General features: G+C 40.3%; 1 protein-coding gene across 4 annotated transcripts in view; it reads left to right on the forward strand.

Moving 5' to 3' along the window:
- The window catches only part of MYO1B (myosin IB), a 168,014-nt gene that overhangs the window by 83,598 nt on the left and 62,695 nt on the right, over positions 1–21,721 (forward strand). For all 4 annotated transcript variants that reach the window (XM_065413246.1, XM_065413248.1, XM_065413247.1 and 1 more), the window contains exons 7-12: positions 13,888–13,986; positions 14,383–14,486; positions 15,193–15,340; positions 16,121–16,239; positions 19,852–19,938; positions 20,264–20,329. In XM_065413246.1, coding sequence (XP_065269318.1) covers positions 13,888–13,986; positions 14,383–14,486; positions 15,193–15,340; positions 16,121–16,239; positions 19,852–19,938; positions 20,264–20,329 — 623 coding nt within the window. The remainder of the gene's footprint in view (positions 1–13,887; positions 13,987–14,382; positions 14,487–15,192; positions 15,341–16,120; positions 16,240–19,851; positions 19,939–20,263; positions 20,330–21,721) is intronic.

Raw genomic sequence — 21,721 nt, forward strand, 5'->3', positions numbered from 1 at the left:
TAACAAGGTTGGACCTTAGTGAGGAGAACATCCCCATGGTTATAGCTGTCTGCTGTGTTCTCCATAATATCTGTGGGGAAAAGGGGGGGGGGAATTTTCCACAGGGGTGGGCAGTTGAGACAGATCACATGGCAGCCATTTTTGAGCAGCCAGACACCAGCGCAATAAGAAGAGCACAGCAAGGGGCGCTGCGTATCCACGAGGCTTTGAAAAGCGGTTTCAATAATGAGTCACAGTAATGTGAGCTGCTTGTCTGCATTGTGCTTTCCCAAACCTTCAGCTGGCTAGTATCACTGTCCCTGTAAAGCCAACCCCCCACCCAAGCCCACTGCTTCTACTCAATAAAGAACATTTATTTCTCGAATCCATTTACTTTATTTGACAAACATAAGTAAAGAGGGAGAACAGAAAGAAAAGGTAATCTTGGGGAAAAGGGGTTGTAAAGTTGGAACGAGAGAAACATTTTCAGCGGTGTAACATAACGCATTCCAGACCATCAAAGGTCTATGAATGGGTGCCTTCTGTTCCTTGTATCCTCCCCCTGAGTTAAGTGAAAGGGATAATGGACTTTTTGCCCATGCCTCATGGAACGCTTGGGGGAGGGTGATTCTGTGCCAGGCGATGCTGGCTGGCTGTCCACCAGGGTCTGCAGAGGGACTCTACCCTCCTGCTTCTGTTCCTGCAGTTCAATCAGACGCCTCAACATGTCCGCTTGGTCCCTCGTAATCCGAAGCATCTCATCCTGCGCCACACGCTGTCATTCATTGGAAGCTTTCCTGCTCTCTATGTCCATGTCTAACTTCTCGGACAGTGAAATCCTCCACGCTCCTAGCTCTGTCAGCTGTCGCGGAGGCGTTCATTATCTCGGTGAACATGCCCTCCCATGTTCTCTTTCTCCTCCTCCTAATCAGCGAAAGTCTGCTTTCAGGCGTTGATGACACGTCGAAGGACATATTTCCAGCTGTCTGTCATGGGGAAAAAATAAAGGAGCCATTGTACATGAATAAAATGTTTCCATAGCAAGGCCGTTTTCATAAAAAACCCCAACCCTTATTACACTAGGTGCAAGCCATAAGATGTAAGAACACTTTTAATGAGAACTTCCCCCGTTTCCCCTAGGCAACCCTATGTGATATCAGTCTCCTGAGGGTAACAGGTGGAAAGGAAGGAGATGCTGCAAGCGCCTGGGTATAGACCCGGTCCTTATGCTGCTATGCTGTGTACCGCAATGATGCCAGCAGAATTAATTCAGGAGTTGCGTTGGAAAGTGTCCTACCATGGTGAAAGAAAAAAGAATGCCCTGCCCAGAAACCTTCTGCAAAGGATTGCAGAGTACCTCCATGAAAGTTTCCTAGAGATATTCATGGAGGATTCCCGGGCTATCCGAGTCCACATAAACAGTCTTTTCCGGGGGCCACCCTCTGCGTAGCTGGAGCAGCCTCTTGTAAGCAGAGAACCACAGCACCTCGCTTTTTCTTCACAGTAAACGTGCAATACCACCGAATGAGTGTGCCCACTAAAGTTTAACTGGACTTTGATTGTAACTGTATACTCACCAGAGGTGCCTTCCCTGGCATCACGGTCAGCCACCATGATGTCCTGCGACCCACAGGGCTCCAGGGTTCAAAATATTTCCTGGCTCTTGGGGAGAATGGATCTACCGCTCGCCTGTCTCCCATTCTCCTTCTCCTCCTTTTCCTCATCCACCATATCGTCGTCCTTGTTGTTCCTAGACTCTCACACCTGTGAGATATCCAAGTTGCTTGTGGGGGTGCTGGTAGGGTCACCCCCGAAAATCACATGCAGCTCGTTATAGAACCGGTATCTGTGGGGTTCAGCACCAGAATGACTGTTTGCCTCCTTTGCCTTCTGGTGTGCTTGGCGAAGTTCTTTCATTTTCACACGGCACTGCTGTGTGTCCCTCGTGTAGCCCTTCTCCCCCATTCCATGAGCAATCTTTTGCATAGATGTCAGCGTTTCTTATTCTGGATCGGCGCTCTGCCTGCACAGACTCTTCTCCCCACACAACGATGAGATCCACCACCTCCTGTGCAGACCAGGCTGGAGCGCGTTTGGGGCGTATAGTCTCCATGATCAGCTGTGCTCAAGCTGGCACACTCCCAATGCTGATCAAACAGGAAATGGGAAATCAAAAGTTCCCGGGGCTTTAGCAGGGAAGGGGCTGTTTCCTGTGTACCTGGCTGCAGTGCAGCAGAGTTGAGAATGATCTCCAGATGAGCATTGTGGGACACCACCAGGAGGCCAATTAAGTCAAATTACACAACGCTGCGTCTGCACTACCTCGCAGTCGACCCATGAAAATCGAACTAAGTGCTACGCCTCTCGCAGAGGTGGATTTCAGAAGTCGACATCAGAGGCGACTTAGGTCGGCGTAAAGAACCCAGTAGTGTAGACACATACATTAACAGGTCGACTTAAGGCGGCCTTCTTCGACCTAACTTTTTAGCGTAGACCAGTTCTTAGACTATAGAACAGAAAGTGTTTTCCAGTTTATGTAGGCCATATATCTTCTTGCTTGATCACAAGCCAAATGTTGTAGAGCCAGGTGAGTGACCAGGATGATAGGGAAACTCTAAGGAGGCTGTGGTGTGATTTAGTGGCATTCTTTTCCCAGTGACTGCACACCACTAATGTCCCAACATGGTGCACAGTTGGTGCTGGAATTCCTCATCTTTTGGGTGAGAAGTAGATGAGGTCCTAATTGTAACAGTAACCACTGTTGGTGCGGTTCTGTGGCCTGCAATGTGCAGGAGGTCAGACTAGATGATCATGATGATCCCTTCTGACCTTTGAGCCTGTGATATTGACCACTGCATGAGACTGGTATAACTGTCTGTAACTCCTGCATGTGACCTATTATGCTGGAATGGGGTCAGCAAGCGCTCATTGCAGCTTAAAAAGCAGTAGGAGTTTGACGGGCAGGGAGAAAAGGGCTTGTGTCTCTCTTAAGCTTCCCCTCACTGTCTTTGGGTTTTGGGGGAGGAGGGAAAGTTGAATCAAAGGGTGACTAGAAGAGGCTGGTTCAGGTGGGGACGGGCTGGGTGGGACCCCAGCGGCTCTGGGTGCACTGGGCTGGGCCGGACCCGCCTGTCGGAGCGTCCTCAGTTAACGGTTAACCAGTTAAACGATATAATTTTAATCGTTTAAATGGTTAACTTTTTTAACCGATATTTACATCCCTAGGCTCTACCACCATTAGTAGTACTTGTTCTCTAATCTGTATCTGGGAAATTAACGTTTCCCATAATCCCTCAATTCCCAGTAGTATTTATGTCAGAAAAATATTAAAGAAGTTTCTGTCCGTATCCATATTGTTTCTTGGTGGTCTGTAGCAGACCCCAAGTGCTGTCCCAGTGGAGCTTCTTTTGCCTTTCTTCCCCAAAGTGATCTTTATCCAAACAAATTCCGTTTTATGCATTCCTTCACTTAAATTTCTCTGCAGTCTACCTTGTCATCAATATACCATGCTACTCCACCACCTTTACCTTTATTTCTGACCTTCCTGAACAGCATGTACCCTTCAATACCTGAATTCCAGTCATGACTACTATTCCACCATGTTTTCATTATCACTATAATATCTGGCTTTACTTCCTACTCCAGTAGTTCTAGTTCCTCTATTTTGTTACCCAGGCTCCTTGCATTGGATTACAGACATTTTAGTTGTTTCTGCTTGGCTTCAACCAGATTCCTTGCCCGACTAGGTACAGTGTCACCTGCCTGACTGTTACTATCAGTGGTTATGGTGCTGTCTTTCCTCATGTTGTCCGTTCTCCTACCCTCTTTTGTTCCTTTCTCTATTCCTGTATCCTCTTTTACTTGATTTTCCTCTTGCTCAGTATTAGAATCAGATGTGGAGATTACATGTGCATCTCTCAAAAGTCTTCCCCAAAATCCTAGTTTAAAGCTCTTTTAATCAGTTGTGCCAACCTCCATCCCAGAAGTGTATTTTTGTCCCTACTCAGATGGAATCCATCCCACGAGAACAGGCCTCTCTCCATGAATACTTCCCGGTGGTCAACCATACCCAAAGTCCTCCTGGTAGCACCTTTGCTCTCCTTCTCTAGGGACAGGTAGAATCCCACTGAAGATCTATGTGAGCCTTCATTACTTTAAGCATCTTCCCCAGCCTTCTGTAGTCTTCCTTGAGGCATTCCAGTGAGAATCTAGCAGTATAATTTATTCCCATGTGAAAGGAAAATGATGTGCATTTAGATGGTCAGTCTTTTCATGGAACAAACCAAAGCTGTCACTTTTTTTTGTTTATTTCTCAATGTAAAGCATGCCAAAAAAAATTCTGTATTTAAAGGGTTCATAAGGTAGACTACTGTAATTTCTTAGGAACAGGTATAGTCATTTTTAAAATTACTAACTTATACGCCGTTTTCCTGGTGCAATAATTGTACATGGAAATTGGACACATTTTGCACTTGTAATTGCATACTCAACTTTTAAATCCATGCCCTAATTGTGTCCTACCCTAAAATAGTTTACTCAAGTGTGAATTTTTAAGATTTATAATGTATTATAATATATAATCCTGAGATGGTAGCTACAGTTTTGGCAGTAATCTTTCTGATGAGTCACAGAAATTCTTCATATGCTTTGTTGTCCATTTTAAAAAAAATCAGCTTAGAGTTAAAGGCTGGAGGTATTAAAAAGTTTATATATTCCTGTGTTAGACAACTGTAAAACATCTCAGTTACTAAGTAACAAATATTTCTGCCTGATTTAAAAAAGAGAGTAGTAGAGGGAATCACCTGCTGAATGCCTTCACACTTGTTAACATGACGGTGGTCTTTTCTAATAGACCCGAAACAGTATCCTAACCTCACCCTAATTTAATGATAAATTAGTAAATAACTATGAACCTAGATACAGTAGATGTAATGCCTGGTTTAGAAAAGAATTTTAATCAACAAGGATTTACAATCCAAATGACAGCTTATGACTATAATTAAGAATAACATCTATATTTTCACCTCCTTCAGAAACAATATGAAAGAAACTTATGACCTTTTAGATTAGCAAAGCAACTAACTTATGCTAGTGTAAACACTTAATTTTTGCCTTTTAAAAGGTATATGTAAGTGTGTATTCAGTGAAAAATCAACAGTAAGAGCAAAGAACTCTGGTGATATATTATGATCATTGTTGTGGACTTTCCATTGGCCAAGGCAATGTTACTAGGATTTTTTATAACTAGACATTTAAAAAAAAATTCTTGTTTTAAAAATCTGAAGTTTTTCTAACTCCATTGTTAGAGATGGATTTTTGTTTTTGTTTTGTTTATTTCTACAGTCGCTTTTTGATGATAGTAAATATGTAGTGTTAAGACTTTTCTAAACTAGGAAAAAGGCTTGAAATTCTGTTAGCTAAATTTTTTTTTTAAATGACAAACACCACTTTACTATCTAGTGTAAACAGGCTTTAGCTCCTTTTGAAAATGTGTATAGTTGTGACTCACTGTAGACACTCCCAATAAGTCTGATGTGTTTAGGGCTTATTTCACTTAAAGGGGACATAGTTCCAAATATTGGGTTAATATTGGAAGGTCTTGTTGAAGCAGAGGATTCAGGGGGCCTGGGGTCTTCAGCGGTGGGGGGCCCCCGCCGCTGAATTGCCGCCGAAGACCCAGCGCTTCATCGGCGGGTCCCGGGGTGGAAGGACCCCCCGCCGCGGGTCTTCAGGGCGCTTTGGCGACGGATCCCAGGGCGGAAGGACCCCCCGCCGCGGATCTTCAGGGCACTTCGGCGGCTGGTCCTGGAGTGGAAGGACCCCCCGCTGCCAAATTGCCGCCGAAGACCCGGAGCGGAAGAAGCTCCGGGGGCCCGGGCCCCATGAGAATTTTCCAGGGCCCCCGGAGTGAGTGAAGGACCCCGCTCCAGGGGCCCCGAAAAACTCTCGTGGGGGCCCCGCGGGGTCTGGGGCAAATTGCCCCACTTGCCCCCCCCCCTCTGGGCGGCCATGTGTTGAAGAGCCATTATTGTGTTCTCTCACGGCTGAGAAGGAAATCAAGGAGGGAAAAAATATGGCATGTCAGGAAGCTGCAAGTTTAACTGTAAACATTTTGTGCTGCCTAATGGTTGGAACATGCCTTGTGACTTGGCCTGGATAGCCAAGGAGAGTCCCACTGTGTGAAGAGGAAGGGACTAAAAATTACTTCTGCTGGATCATTTAGAACGTATTAGGCTAGTGACATTCATTCCTCTCTTGTGGTGTTTTGCGATGTATCCTCATTTCTTTCTTGACATTGAAGTCATTTTGTTGTACATTTAGAGAAATAGAAAGGACCAAATATTTCTGCATCACTCAAACTTGAAGTTTCTGTTGGTCAGAAACAAGAAAAATTCATTTGTATATTATAGCTTGCCAAATGTATTGCACAGCATTACTAGTTGTCGTCTGTGATTTGAAAAATGTCATTTTGTAATAAATGTCCATTTTACTCAAATAGTTGTTCAGCTGGTGATTTAACCAGTTTAAATACCTGTAACTTTTTGAAGGCGTAGTTAACTAGGAAGTACGAATTATCTTTTGACTATCTCTATAACGTTCTGATATCAGATGCAGTCTTTTGCTAGATCGATATTGGAACGATGTGCCTCGAGGAACAACTATAAGGGTACGTCTATACTTACCCGCTGGTTCGGCGGCAAGCAATCGATCTTCTGGGATCAATTTATCGCGTCTTGTCTAGACGCGATAAATCGATCCCGGAAGTGCTCGCCGTCGATGCCGGTAATCCTGCTCTGTGAGAGGAGTAGGCGGAGTTGACGGGGGAGACTGCCTGCCGCGTGTGGACCCGCAGTAAGTACCTTTAAGTTCGAACTAAGATACTTCGACTTCAGCTACGTTATTCACATAGCTGAAGTTGCGTATCTTAGTTCGAACTGGGGGCTTAGTGTGGACCAGCCCTAAGTATTTGACTTGTAAGCCATATGTATTTACAGTAATGACCTTTCTGAAGAGGTTTTATCCATAACACCAGTTTTATTGGGTGTTAACCTTTAGATTCTTTTCCATCCAGACAAAAGCCCTGATGGATACTGTGTGTACAGTGTAAATGTACATGTGCCTAATGTATGTGTGTGTACTGTGAGTATTTTCTATATACAGCACTAAAATTTACAAAATGTTCACACATTGTTTGTACCTGCATCTATATGCATAAAACAACCGGCACTTCTGTGCAGAATTGCCTACAACATGCTGAAGTGAACTTTTTGCAACAAATGGATGCAATTTGGTATTGCAATTAATTTTTTTGTATTACTGTTGTGCCTAGGAGCCCCAGTTGTGGACTATTGTGCTAGGCACTGTACAATAATAGAACAAAAAGATAGTGTCTTCCCCAAATATGTACCTATGTGGCATTTCCTTTGAAAATTTGGTCCGCAGGATTCATAGTCATCAGGAGTTAGTGCAAAATTTGTTGGTTATGCTGACTGTTAAATCTGTACATTGGGGTGATTTGTTAAAATGCTGCTAAAACAAACAGAGGGGCAAAGGGGGAGGTCAAGCAAAAACAGAGTTTTCTAAGAATATGACAGGTGATTTGGATCACTTTTGCCAGTCTCTTTGTGGCCTGCACATGGACAATGAATAGCAGAGCATAAACTCAGCTTTAAACAAGATTCCAACGTATGGCTCCTTTGTTACGGTAAATACCTGATTTTCTGACTATAACATCTTTCTGAAACTTTTCTTCACTAAATATCCAGACAGACAGTGTAGTGAACATTGCACTTTGGAAATCTGATAACTAAATTAGTTAACTTCCTTGCTTAACAAAACCTCAGAAGAAAAATCTAAGATACCGATCCCTCTCACACAACTAATTTAACATATGCTCAGGAAACTGTTTACATTAAAGTCTCTGAAGGCATGCATGTAATTAGAAAAAGCCATGTGTCTCCTATTTTACCAGAGCTCCATAGCTGCGCTTTTAAAGCTGTACCGAAGTAACAAATACGCCTTTCAACCCAAAAGGCCCCAAAGTGCTTCACAAACTATGTACTTTCAACAGCGCTTTTAAAATACAGCCACTTTTGGAAGGGTGTGCAGCTACTAGTGGGGCAGAAGAAAAAACAGAAGATTTAGATTAGATATTAGGAAAAACTTTCTAACTGTAAGGGTAGTTAAGCTCTGGAATAAGATGTGAAATCCCAGCCATTGAGGTTTTTAAGAATAGGTTGGACAAACACCTATAGAGATGGTCTAGGTTTAGTTCGTCCTGCCGCAGCTCAGGGGGCTTACTTGTTGACTTCTCGAGATCCCTTCCAGCCCTACATTTTTATGATTCTATATTAAGTAAGACTGAACCTAAAATTGTCCCCTACTCCAGGGGTTCTCACCCTTTTTCTTTCTGAGGCCCCCCCAACATGCTTTAAAAACTGTAGGCCCACTTTTGCCACACTGTTTTTCTTCATATAAAAGCCAGGGCCAACATTAGGGGGTAGCAAGTAGGGCAATTGCCCGGGTCCCCATGAAGCTAAGTTGCTCAGGCCTCAGCTTCAGCCCTAGGTGGCAGGGCTCATGGCCCGGGCTTCAGCCCCATGCAGAGGGGCTGTGGCTTTCTGCCTTGGGCCCCAGCAAGTCTAATGCCAGCCCTGCTTGGCGGACCCCCTGAAACCTGCCCATGGCCCCTCAGGGAGCCCCAGACCCCTGGTTGAGAACCTCTGTCCTACTCTATCCCGGCGCATGCAAATTTAAACTTAGGTTGTCACTAGCAGGATGTCTGTTCAGTTAATTTATCTGTGACATCTCTTAATAATAATAATAATTAATAATTAATGGAGATATCCCATCTCCTAGAACTGGAAGGGACCTTGAAAGGTCATCAAGTCCAGCCCCCTGCCTTCACTAGCAGGACCAAGTACTGATTTTGCCCCAGATCCCCAAGTGGCCCCCTCAAGGATTGAACTCACAACCCTGGGTTTAGCAGGCCAATGCTCAAACCACTGAGCTATCCCCCCGCCCTTGACTCTTTCTTGACTCTAGCTTAATATTAATTGGACAGGATAGCTTCCTGTTAGTGGAGATATGACTTAAAAAAGCAGAATGGACCTGATTCTGCAAGGTATTTAAGCACATGCCTTACTTAGAATTCATGAGTAGTCCTAGGCTACTATTGTGTTCAAATTTAGGCATGTGCTCAAAAACTGTGCTGAATTAGGGCTTAAATATGGTTACAATTGTTTTTGTGCACTACAATACAATTTAAAAATTCGAAGGTCTGGGGGTGGTATATAGAAGAGTTATGTATGCCTAAAATCATATTTATAGTGATTTTTAAATATTGCTGAGATGCATGTTAAGTCTCAGATTTGCCAGAACTAGATAATTGGGTCATAAATCTATGGAGATATTTTTAAAAAATTGTTTAGACAGATTACAAAATCATATTCTGTAGTATTGTTTGATTTGATTATATTACAAATATTCCACAGTCTAGTTTTAAAATGTAATTGTTTTTCTTTACCTTTCTCAAAGTTTACGTGAATGCAGTCTTTAGTCATTCAGAAGTCAGTACTTCAGATCGTTTGTGCTAAAACCCAACTTCTCTGACAATTCTTACAAACTTTTAAATGTTGTTCCAATATATATTTTTGACAAATACAGAAATGCTACCGATTACCAGAAATAAACTACATGGGTTGAACCAGATGTAGAAATAAATAAGAGGTGTATTGTCAGTGATTGTAGCTCTGCTCATCTAAAATTATTATCAATGACACATTTCTGTATGTGTGCTGTATGCCAAAAAACCTGGAGCCTGTCGTCGCTAGGTGTTGTGGATGTTCAGCACCCCTCAGGTTCAGTCTCTTGAACTTAATAACCTTGATACAAATGTGGTCTGTTTTCTGCTGTATTAAACCATATAGGTAATTTGATTTTGTGGTATGTGATCAAGCCAAAGGAGACATGTTTATAAGATAAAAGTGATTGCACTTCTTCTTTGTTAAAGTCATACAGTAGTGTTCGTAACTTTGAAATGTTTGCAACTCTGAACAAAACATTCCTTCAAAAGTTTACAACTGAATATTGACTTAATACAGCTTTGAAACTTTACTGTGCAGAAGAAAAATGCTGTTTTTAACCATCTTAATTTAAATGAAACAAGCACAGATACAGTTTCATTACCTTGTCAACTTTTAAAAAACTTTCCCTTTATTTTTTAGTAGTTTAACACAGTACTGTTCTGTACAGTATTTGCTCCTTTTTGTGTCTGCTGCCTGATTGTGTGCTTCCGGTTCCAAATGAGGTGTGCAGTTGACCGGTCAGTTCGTAATTCTGCTGTTCGTAACTCTGACGTTCTACTGCACTTTGCATCACTGGATAGCGATTGTTTTTTAAAAGGTTTTGCAAAACTACTTGTTGCTGAATATGCTGAAATACAGCCACATCTGGAAACAGAGAAGACAAATTATAGGGTTATTAGATTATAAAAATGCAGATGTTGCTTGAAAAAAGACTGAAATCATCCTAACTGTACAACCGAGACCTCAGAAATTAGTGAAATTCTCTTTACCATGGTCTTCAGCTTTTGAAATGCTGTGCTTGCTGTGGGTTTTGCCAATTGCAGTCCATGTCAGTGTGGTGCTTTAAATTCTTCACCTTGGCACTTGGTTATTTTGAGCACAATGTAATTTACTTTGTCCCTGATATATTTGTAAGAGGCTTAATATGGGTTGGAGTAGGAGATGTTAAAATGTCTTAGTGGGAGGACAAAAATTGTAAGTTAAATTTTTATGTTCCCCATGTTTTAGACTTAATTTGCTAGCACAGTCTTTTTAATCTAATCCCTTCTCCTGGTCCTGCTACATACTTATTCTATTAATAAAGTATTCTTTGATTTATGCTGTGTTTGCAAGTGGGTTAAACTGTGATAATTACAACAGGCAACATGGAGACAAAGTAGTGCTTGTAACTGACTAAAATATTAATAAGTTCTATTGTACTCCTACGGGTTCTGAATGTCCTTGTGTCTTCATCCATTCAACGACCACAGCAAGGGCCAAATAATCCTCCTATTAACTGAGCTGGGCAGTGGGAAATTGCAGAGACAAAAGAGGGAAGAATTCTCATCCAAAGGCTAGGATGGGGAAAGATGTATCTGCTTTGCAGCTGTTACTCCAGCTTAAGGGTTGGAGTCATCTTTGTAGAACTAGAGCAGCCTCCCAAGAGTTGGGGAGGGTTGGATTTGGAGGATTTGTGTAGTACTGGATTCTCTAGCCACACCTACTCTAATGCTCTCCACATAGCACCCTGTCTGGCAGCATGCAGGGACATACACAAAACACAATGGTGGAGTCCTCTCTTCTCAGCTCAGCACAAAATAAATGTGTACACTGATATGGCTTATTGCTACCACAGTATCCTTAGAAAATTACAGTGGAGCCAAGCAGTTTTCTGTATATCTTTCTGTGCAACACTAGTGCTGCAAATAGTTCATAGAGACAAAAAAATTAATAAGAATATAAATGTTTAAGTGCCAAGGGAAATACAGTCACTTTCCAATAAGGTAAGTGTCCTCAAACCAGTCAGGAAGTTAAGAGAAGCGCTGAATTTGATAATGGGTAGCCTGTTAACTCCTAATGCTGCATTTCAAAGTAAAAATGAAAATTGATGAGGAGCTGAATTCTACACTCAGTGTCCACACACTAACCACGCTGTGGGGATGTTTAGCAGAGAAATTCATTTTAGCCAACTCAAAAACCCCAATAGTTGACTTCTGTGACGTGTTAACAATCTGTAATTACTGGTCCACCAAAGTTCTCCTAGAATGTAGCATCACAGCTACCAACAGTCTCAGTGCAACTGCTTTGGAATTACATGGGGTAACACAGGACAGAATTTGGCCCAAGGTGTCTAAATCCATTCTCTTATCCATGTCAGCCACCTGGTCACCTTGGTGACTTCTGAAGAACTTACAGAAGAAAAAGGAATCTTCCTTTTCTGGACAGAAAGTGTAGAGAGAGCTTATTCTAACTTTTAAAAGAATCATTGACCAGGATGCAGGATGCTTCATTGACAGTTTTTGACTAGAAAATTTAAGTAGCTGCTGACCAGGTATTTGGTGCCATATATAACCTCCACCCATGCAGCGTGGATTGAGTGTGACTTTAAGTAACTCTTTCTTATTGCTGCGGGGACATTAAGAAAGTACGCCCAACCTTCGTTTTGAATAGTTTTTCACAATGATTATCAAGCTCCCACAGATGCCTAATGAAACTCTTCACATATTAAGACGCTAATGCTTGATGTTAATTGAGCATGTTGCCTTTAATGTAGCTGGAATTTTTAACTGCACATAAGTTTTGGCCTGTTCAAATTGTGACTCTTAACACTGAATTAAAAAGAATTACAAAGCTTTGTCTGGATTTTGTTTGTAAATGAACTGCGTGACTTAGACTAGACATGAAAGCAACCATGTACCTTTTAACATGTTGAGATGTGTGCTCTTAAAGGGCTTGATCTTTCAAGCACTAACATGGTGCAAAAGGGCATGCACACCTGATGAGTGGCATGTACTATTCAGCAGGTGCACACATAGCGTTAACACATTCTCTGCACTGTACTTGGCATAATGTGCTGGCACCTGTACCTTCACCCCAGAGGGTGCCTGGGACCTAGAAAGGGTGTGTCCTGGTAAAGTTGGGGTTGTACACAAGGCATGGCTGGGGCAATGGTGTTGAGCCCTCATGTATGCCACTAAAACAAGGAATGAAAGTCATTTAAAAAAAAATAGATGTAGCTCAGCCTCCAACCTCACAAGATGGCAAACAGCTCTGTGCCAAGCTGAATGTTGCCCTAGCCATCCAGAACGTCCCTTTCCACATCTCCCTTCATTCTCATGCTGCACTGAGCCCAAAGCCACCAAAACCATCTCAGTGCAATTCAACCATGAGCTGAATTTGCATTGCCACTTGAGCAATAAGTGTGATAGAGCTCTCCAGAATCTTATTTGTTCTCATCCAATCCAGCTCTACGGTCTTGCAAGATTCTTGTCCTCATTGATAAGGCATAGAATCATAGAAGTCACTGGTGGAAAAGAGCTAATAACCTTCTCAAACTACTTGCCAGTGCAGTGTATGCTCCTATAGAACTTAGAGTGCTTTTTCCCAGTCTAGTTTTAAATGCCTCATTTGATGGAGTTTCCATCAGGTCCCTTGGGGGATAATCTGATAGGCCTCACTGTCATAAAATGTGTCCTGACTATTCATCTTCAATTTTCCCTTACTCTGTTTCACCCCATTATTCCTAGTTACACTTATTAGCTCCACTCTAAAATTTTCTGTTCCTCTTTGCTGCTTCCACCCTCTAAACACTTCAGCTCCTTTTAAAGCTCTTTCTTCATATAACAATCCTCCCCAAACCTTATTTTCTGTTGGTGTTCCAGCATTTTAATGGATTTTCTCTTTGGGGTTACTCCCCACAGTGCTGCTTATGCCTGAAAAATATAGGGCCAGGTTTTTAAAGGTATTTAGGTGCCTAGTGGGATTTTCAAAAGCACCTATGCACCTAAAACTCATTGATTTCAATGGGTGATATTAGGCACCTAGATGCTGTTGAAAATACTACTAGGCACCTAAATACCTTTAAAAATCTGGCCCATCATGTCTAATTGGTAAGGCTGCAACATGTAAAAATCATTAGCTTATTGTAGGTTGAGAGGGGCAAATAATGAATGAAATTCTTTGTCAATAACATAGTTAAGAAATATCACCGCTTGTTAAATTATTCAATATTAAATATTATTTGATCACCTCTGGTGTTAATAGGAAACAGTTTAAAAAAAAGCATGTTAAAATAGAGAGAAAATGGTGTGGCAAAAATTAACTCCTATGACTTTGTCTTTAGATCTGTTAGAGAAGTCCCGTGTTGTTAAACAGCCAAGAGGTGAAAGAAACTTTCATATCTTCTATCAGATATTATCTGGTGCATCAGAAGACATGCTTAGTAAGTACTGCACCTCTGCTGTTTATCAGACGTTATTACTGCTTTTTGTTTTCCTAATAAAACACACTCAACCAATATTTTCGTTTTGTGTGAAGAAAGGTATTTTTCTTAACTTACTATTTTTTATTATTATTGTTGTTAGTAGTAGTAGTAGTGAATATTTACGTTGTGGTAATCAAGGTCATGGTCAGGATTGGGGCCCCATTTGTGCTGGATGTTGTATGAACACAGAAAAGAGACCATCCTTGCCCTAAAGGGATTGTAATTTAAAGATCACTAAGTCAATTTAATATGAACTATTTGTTAATAGCAATTATTCATATTACTGGTCCTAAGGGTGAAAGAGAGCCATTAACAAGGGTACCTGACTGATCTTATTTTCATTCAATTCATTAGACAAACTTAAACTTGAACGGGATTTCAGCAGATATAACTACCTGAGTTTGGACTCTGCCCGAGTAAACGGAGTGGATGATGCAGTAAACTTCAGAACAGTTAGGGTAAGATTGTCCAGCTTAATCCAAGACACACAACTCAAAATGTTAAGCCCTCAATCCTGCAACTGGCTGTGTACTAGAGGGGATCCACCTCTGCTGAGCCATTTTCAGGACTGGGGCCTTAATCAGTGTTGTTCACACTTTTCTTGCAGATGTATAGTATGCAATGAGTTTTAGATGTAAAATTTGTTAACCAAAGTCTTGATAAAGAATAGTTTTGGTTTTGTATATATGTACTTAAGAAAGAAAAGTGTGAACTCCAGTGACATTTTTCTCCTATTCTGTTGCTAAATTTAAGTTAATCCATTGCTTCAAAATTATTAGCATTCTGTTGATCTATCCATTTATCTTAGCTTTTCAAATTCGTTATGAGTCTGAAATTAGACTAATTTGTCTATAGGCAGTTAGAAAAAAAATCTTTATAAAAACATGAATTACTTCAGTGCTCTGGTATGGACACTAGAGACAGATAAAACATTTATGCCGACTGAGTTACACAATTCTCGAAAACCTCACTTAATATTCTGTGGTGTTATTATCCAAGCCCAGTAATTTTTTCATATTCTTCTTGTCATATTACATGTATTTGGAAAATGTTTATATTCTGTGCTGATGTATATAAATGGTGGATTTTGCAAGTATGATCTATTTGATTAAAAATATATATCTTTATCTTGTGATTCCTCCCCCCCCCCCCCCCTTTTTCCAGAATGCCATGCAGATTGTTGGCTTTATGGATCATGAAACACAGTCCATCTTGGAGGTGGTAGCAGCAGTTCTAAAACTGGGAAACATTGAATTCAAACCTGAATCTCGAGTAAATGGTTTAGATGAAAGTAAAATAAAAGATAAAAATGGTAAGATGATACTGGTGTTAGGAAAAAACCTAATATTTGAATAGTTCTTTGCAAATTCTGTATCTTGTAAAGACCCAAGATTTACTCTTGCTCTTGTAGCTGGATTACAGTACATTACTTCCTTTTTTATTCTGAACATCATCTGTAAGTAGATTTGGTTCAGATCTCTCATATGTAGTGTTTCAGTCAAAATTTGGCTTTTTACAAAAATGTCTTTTTCATGAACATTTTTTAGATTTTCCATTTTATGAAAGCTTTCTTCTGAAACATTAAATGGAAGAAATTGGTTTACTAGAAATGGATATAACGTATTGGTTGCGCCACAGTATTTTTTCAGTTAATATTTTTAGCTTTTGTACTGCCAATGTGTAACTTAAGTTGTGCTTATTCACTTGATGGGACCTTTTTGTTGTAATTGGTACATTTTGAAAATTTGATGTTTTTGTTTTGTGTGTTTGAAAGTTCTGTTTCAGGAAAAAGATTCCACACAAAAAATGGCCTCTTACTGAAATATAATGAAATGGAAAATGCGTTCAAACTTAACAAGATTTTTATGGAATTTTTTTTGTTATGGTTTTCAGCCAGCTTTCTATGGGGCGGGGGGTGGTAACACTCAACCAAAACTTGGCAAAAAATTATTCTGAACAAACTTACCACTGCTTCAAAGTTAAAGATAATAATTAGCTTTTTGTGTGACGTAGTGTTGAGTAAGGTTAGCCAATACAAATACGGCGATATGAAAGTGTTAATTGTAGTCACACTGGCTTTTTGCTTTCATAGAGCTCAAAGAAATTTGTGAGTTGACAGGGATCGATCAGTCAGTGTTGGAAAGAGCCTTTAGCTTCCGAACAGTTGAAGCCAAGCAAGAAAAAGTCTCTACAACGCTAAATGTGGCTCAGGTAAAAGCAGATTCTTACTGATTTTTCTTTTCTGTAAAATATGTAAAACATTTTTCTTTTCCATAAGGATAATAAGGATTGTGGGGTTTTATTTTTTTATGTATAAGAAGGACCTGAAAGGTTATTTTAAAGGATTGTTTTGTTCTGATTTTACTTCAGATATATTACAAATGTAATTTCTGGATTGCTGCTTGTGGGTCTCAGAGGATGTATCTTGTTATCTCTTGGAAATTAAAAGTTGCTGAATCTCTTACTTTCTCCATAATGTTATTCAGAAATTGAAATTAAATGGTGCTATTAAAACAAACAAATTAATGGCTTCAGACAGTCTGACAAAAAGTCGCTTCCCCTCTCAACTCTTTAGCTTTCATTCTCTTGGCTCTTGTGACTTCATTAGATCATTAATTCTTGACGTAGGTTTCTCAGTCACTTAGTAGCTTTTGAAAATTTTACTCTTAACCAGAAAACTCAACACTATTTTATGTCACATACTGTAGGCAACTTTCTTTATTTAAGGGAAAGAATTATTTTAAATGAGTGCTTTCTGCATAGCTACAAAATAAAGTTACTGCTCACAAAGCATTTCTAAATAAAACATTTCACTAGTAAAACTTATCACTGTTTTCATTTTCTTTCCTTCAACACACTTTTTGAATGTTCAAATACACTTGATGAACATCTTGCTTTTATGAGGGTCATGTCCACAAGAAAAGGGTATAGGAAGTTTTTCTTACATCTTGTGCAGAAATGTGGTAAACTTAAAATATCCTGCTGTGGCAGACCATCTTTCATTTTGAACAGCCCATTTGGTTTCACAGGATTTATGTGCTCTGGGCAGTTCTGACATTTCTTCAGCTAAAATGAATAAATTCAACTTTCCATATTGTTCCTTTTTTCTTAATTTCTTAGCACCTCTCCCTTCCTTCTCTTGCTGCAGCTAATGATATCAGTGGCGAGCCAGCTTGGAAGTTTGTACGTGAAGAATATAAGATATTTTAGGAACAGGAAAGGCCGTCTGGTTGAATGTGCCACTCCTCATTCTTAGTTTATTTTAATCCACGCTTCCTGCTTTTTCACCATAACCTTCAGTCCTTCCCCTGCAACATATTTAGATGTCTCTTGAAATCACTTATACTGTTTCAATTACTTGCCCAATAGCTTATTCCATATGCTTATTTCCCTTGTCCTGGAGTAGTTCTGCTTACATTCTCCATTTACTCCTTATTTTAGATCAACTAGTTTTAGAAGCCCAAACTGGTCTCTGAGTGTGTGGACATGGAAGGGAGTGAGGGTGGCTTTTAAAAAAGATAAAAATCACTTTCTGAATCATTTTACTAATTTTGAAACCTTCTGTGAAGTCAGCGTGGAGCCTTTCTTTTTCTAGTAGAATAAACTGAACTCCCTAACTTAGATTCTTCAGAACTGCTAAAGTCCTTGTTGCCTGATGCTTCACCCTCTGAAGGCACTAGTATACTCCTGGTGGTGCTGTGCCTCTTACAGCACAGCATTCCAGATGGGGTCTAACTAGCATGTTACAGTGACTATCTCACCTCTTGTTGTGTATTTTTCTGCTGATACAATTTTCATCTTCCTCGTTTGTGTTTTGTTGCTACTTTACATGGGGCTGATGGTTGAAATTTTTTTTTTTTTTTTTTTAATAATAATAATAAACTCCAAATCCTTCTAATTGATGTGCTGGAGAATTGGTCCACTTAGAGCATACATGTATTTTTCAATTTTGACCTGAGAATTTATCTTCTGTCTTATTCACTTAAGTGATTAAAATTCTGATTTCATCACTCGCTGTTTCCTGCTTAATTTTATTCAACATCATCAAGTCTGCTTGATAATGTGCATTTCTGCTACCCCGAACTTCCACTAGAAACTTAACTTATGGGATTCTGAAAAGATATCTGAGCAGAGCACATAAGTAGGAACCTGTCAGAAACAGATAGGAGAAGGGAGACTGCAAAATGTTCAATAAGCAACCATGCTTTTGGAGTATTTAAGACAAATTGATGCCTGCATTTCATTCCTCTCCTCTCCCTTTGCTGCCTTTGCCCATCTTTCTCTCCCTTCCTTACTGCCTCTGCTCTCCCTTTGCCATCCCTTATCTGTTTTCCTATTTCTCTCAACTCCTCTTATTGCTTTTTCAGAATACATTAGTGTGAAGACTGCTATATTCCCCTGGTCCACAAATAACTAGATTCATAAAGTTTCACCTCTTATAAAGGTTCCCAGGAGCCTGTTCCTCAGAATGAATGAGGAACCCTCTGGGGATATATAAATTGTAGAGTCGTTTTATCAAAGTCAGAAATGTGAAGTTTTATCACACCTGCTGTTTTTCTGGTCCCCTTGGGCATCTCTTAAGTATGTGACTACCCGAGGTAATCCTATTAAACACTGGCTTCAGTTCTCTGTTCCTGCAGTGGAATAAGGGGAGGGGGCAGGTAGGGAAAGATGTCTTTAAGCCAACTTTGCTCCTCTTGAATTCTTGGTTCTGTTGGGCCTATCAAACTGCGGGCATAAGTGAAAGCAGCCTTAAGAAAACTCTGGCTGCAAGGCCTCTTTGGATATGTCTACACTGTAGTATAAGCCCAGGGTTTCAACTCAGGCTCAAGCCTAACCCTTCCATCTACACACAAATCGAGTGGCCCCAGATCCCAGGACTCCACGTGGGTGGAGCATCTTAGCCTGCATCAAGCCAGGACCCAGGTTTCAAGCCCTATTGGGTTGCAGTGTAGATGCATCCCCAATGGACTTGTGCTCTGGGAGTCCGCTGAAAGTATCCCACAATTCCACAGGCCGACTTTCAAATTGTCAGAGGACAAAGAAGTTTTCCCACAGGCTCCACGAACAAAGGGCTAGAGCAGCCACATTTTGGGAGGACACTAGGAATCTGTAATATGGGTGGTTAGACTAGGGCCCACAGAAGCTGGAGCCCCAGGTTGGGACCCAGGGTTCAACAATTCCTAACCTACAAATGAGTGTAGACACTCAAGCCTTAGGCTAACAAACCCAGGGTCTGCTAGCTCCAGTTCTGCTAACCCTGGGCTTACATTACATCTACACTGTGATTAAAAACCCTTTGGTACTGAGCCTGGGTCAGCTGAATTGGCCTCATGGGGCTTAGGCTGTAGGTCTAAAAATTGCAGTGTAGACAGCCTGGGCTCTGAGACCCTCCATCCTCATAGGGTCTCAGAGCCTGGGCTTCAGCCTGAGTTTGAACGTCTATGCTGCAATTTTATAACCCTACACCCCGAGCCAAGTCATTTGACTCGGGCCTGCTGTGGTGGTGCTGTGGGTCTTTTATTGCGGTAAAGACATACCCTAATGGGCCATTGGCCAGCTGAGACTAGCAGAATGCAATGTGCTCTGGCTACGCTGTCTCCATCTCCAGCCCTTACCAAGTCCCTGTGCCAAAGGTTGGGAGGGAGAACACTGTAGGGCTGTTCCTGCAGCCTTACTCTGACCAGGTAGCTCTCTCATGCTGAACATATTCCTTAGAAGTCATTTCCACCCTTTTTATAGCACTTTTAAACCACTGGAATAGCACACATGGTTCAGAATTAGCCCAATATGTCTAATGATTTTTCTCTTTCTTTTGACTAGGCATATTATGCCCGTGATGCTCTGGCTAAGAATCTGTACAGTAGACTGTTTTCCTGGCTTGTTACCAGAATCAATGAGAGCATTAAGGTAATTTTCTTATATGCCCATAAAGAATTCAGTAGAAATAGATGGAGTGAGTGGGGACAGTAAAACTATACTGGTCTGTTTTACTTTCTTATTCTTATGCACTAGTGCAGTGTTGCAGGGCTGCCAGTGCTGGAGGTGAATATCTGTATCCAAATAAATCTGTTGGCGGCTTTTTGTTTTTAAACTTATGAAAATATTGATATTAACCATTTTTGGAAAACCAAACCTAACTTTTTAGCCAAAACAACATGCCTATAAGGCATTTAATGTATCTTGATCACAAATACTAAATGTACAGAACAATGACTCAACCTTCTCTTAAAAGGCACAAACAAAAGTCAGAAAGAAGGTCATGGGAGTACTGGACATCTATGGCTTTGAAATTTTTGAGGTAAGTGCTTTAGAATACAATTTAAATAGAATTTTGCATATCTATAACAAACTTTACAGCTATTACTAAAGCTAAATCTAGTTGTTCATGTATGTGTAATCACAATTTCACCTTCTGTAAATTAAGTCTAGTTTCAGAGTAGCAGCCGTGTTAGTCTGTATCTGCAAAAAGAACAGGAGTACTTGTGGCACCTTAGAGACTAACAAATTTATTTGAGCATAAGCTTTCGTGGGCTCCAGCCCACTTCATCGGATGCAGTCTAGTGCATCTTTCTAAGTACACACAATAAATGTAAACTGAAGTTAGGTGGTCATCTTAGCATGCCTTGCAATTATAACACAAATTCATCAAAGCCAAACTGAATATGTTGCATTGATATAGCAGGTACCACTGAAAAGTAAATATTTACTATGGTACCATTCTGAAAATAGGAAATATTGTGGTAATGTCCATGCTGTCATACAAAATTTGTCTATAGTACATGTTCTGTGTATGGCCTTGAGTCTTATTATAGATATCTGCAAACAAGGTTCTTTTCCTTTACAAAAGACGACATCTTTTCTGCTAGAACTAAAAATAAATTGTACGTCATTTCAACTCAGTACACTTAAATACTTAAAAACACTTCAAAAAAAATCAAAAATTCTCAGTTATATCAATTGACTTAGCCTGATGCTGTTAGGTATAAAGATCATGACTGAATTGTTTATTCTGGAGATTTGGATATCTAGTTAAATATTGTGCTCTAATTTTCCAACTAAGAAACTATGGGGAAAAACATCTTGTCTATTTCTTCCTTTCCCACTTGCTCACAATTTCTCTAGGAGACCAGTAAGTCTAGTTATTCTCGATAGAAGGTGGGAACAATCCACCTGGATTTATCTCTTCCCAAAGAGGTTTTAAAATGTTACATAGAAAGGGGAAGGTAGTATATGCTTCATTTCAGTTTTATAATGAATCAGAGTAGTCTAACAGTTTTGCAAAGAGAAGAGAGAGAGCTAATATTTGATTCAGGTTTTTACTCAAGAAGATATTTAGTTTCCTGAACATATGAAGAAACTTATGAAAATGTACTGCATGGGACCAATCTGGAAGTAACTCTCAGTAGTAGGATATTTGGAGATGGTGGTAGTTATATTCCTTTAGAAAGTTACACAGTAGAATGTTACTGTTGTTGGCAGAAATTTTGTTTTAACCAGCTGTGTATGTGAACTTGATTAAGTAGAGGGTGAGTTTAAAAACACTGGAGTAAATCTGAGTTTGTGGGCTGGCTTTGGATTGTTAAATTGAATGCAAGGAAACAAGTGTTGTTGTTGTTGTTGTTTTTAAAGATGTTTGACATTAGAAAAATAAAGCCATAAAAACAAGTAGTTAGATGTAAGGACACAGTTT

Source organism: Emys orbicularis, chromosome 11 (assembly GCF_028017835.1).
Source record: "Emys orbicularis isolate rEmyOrb1 chromosome 11, rEmyOrb1.hap1, whole genome shotgun sequence".
Lineage (NCBI taxonomy): Eukaryota > Metazoa > Chordata > Testudines > Emydidae > Emys > Emys orbicularis.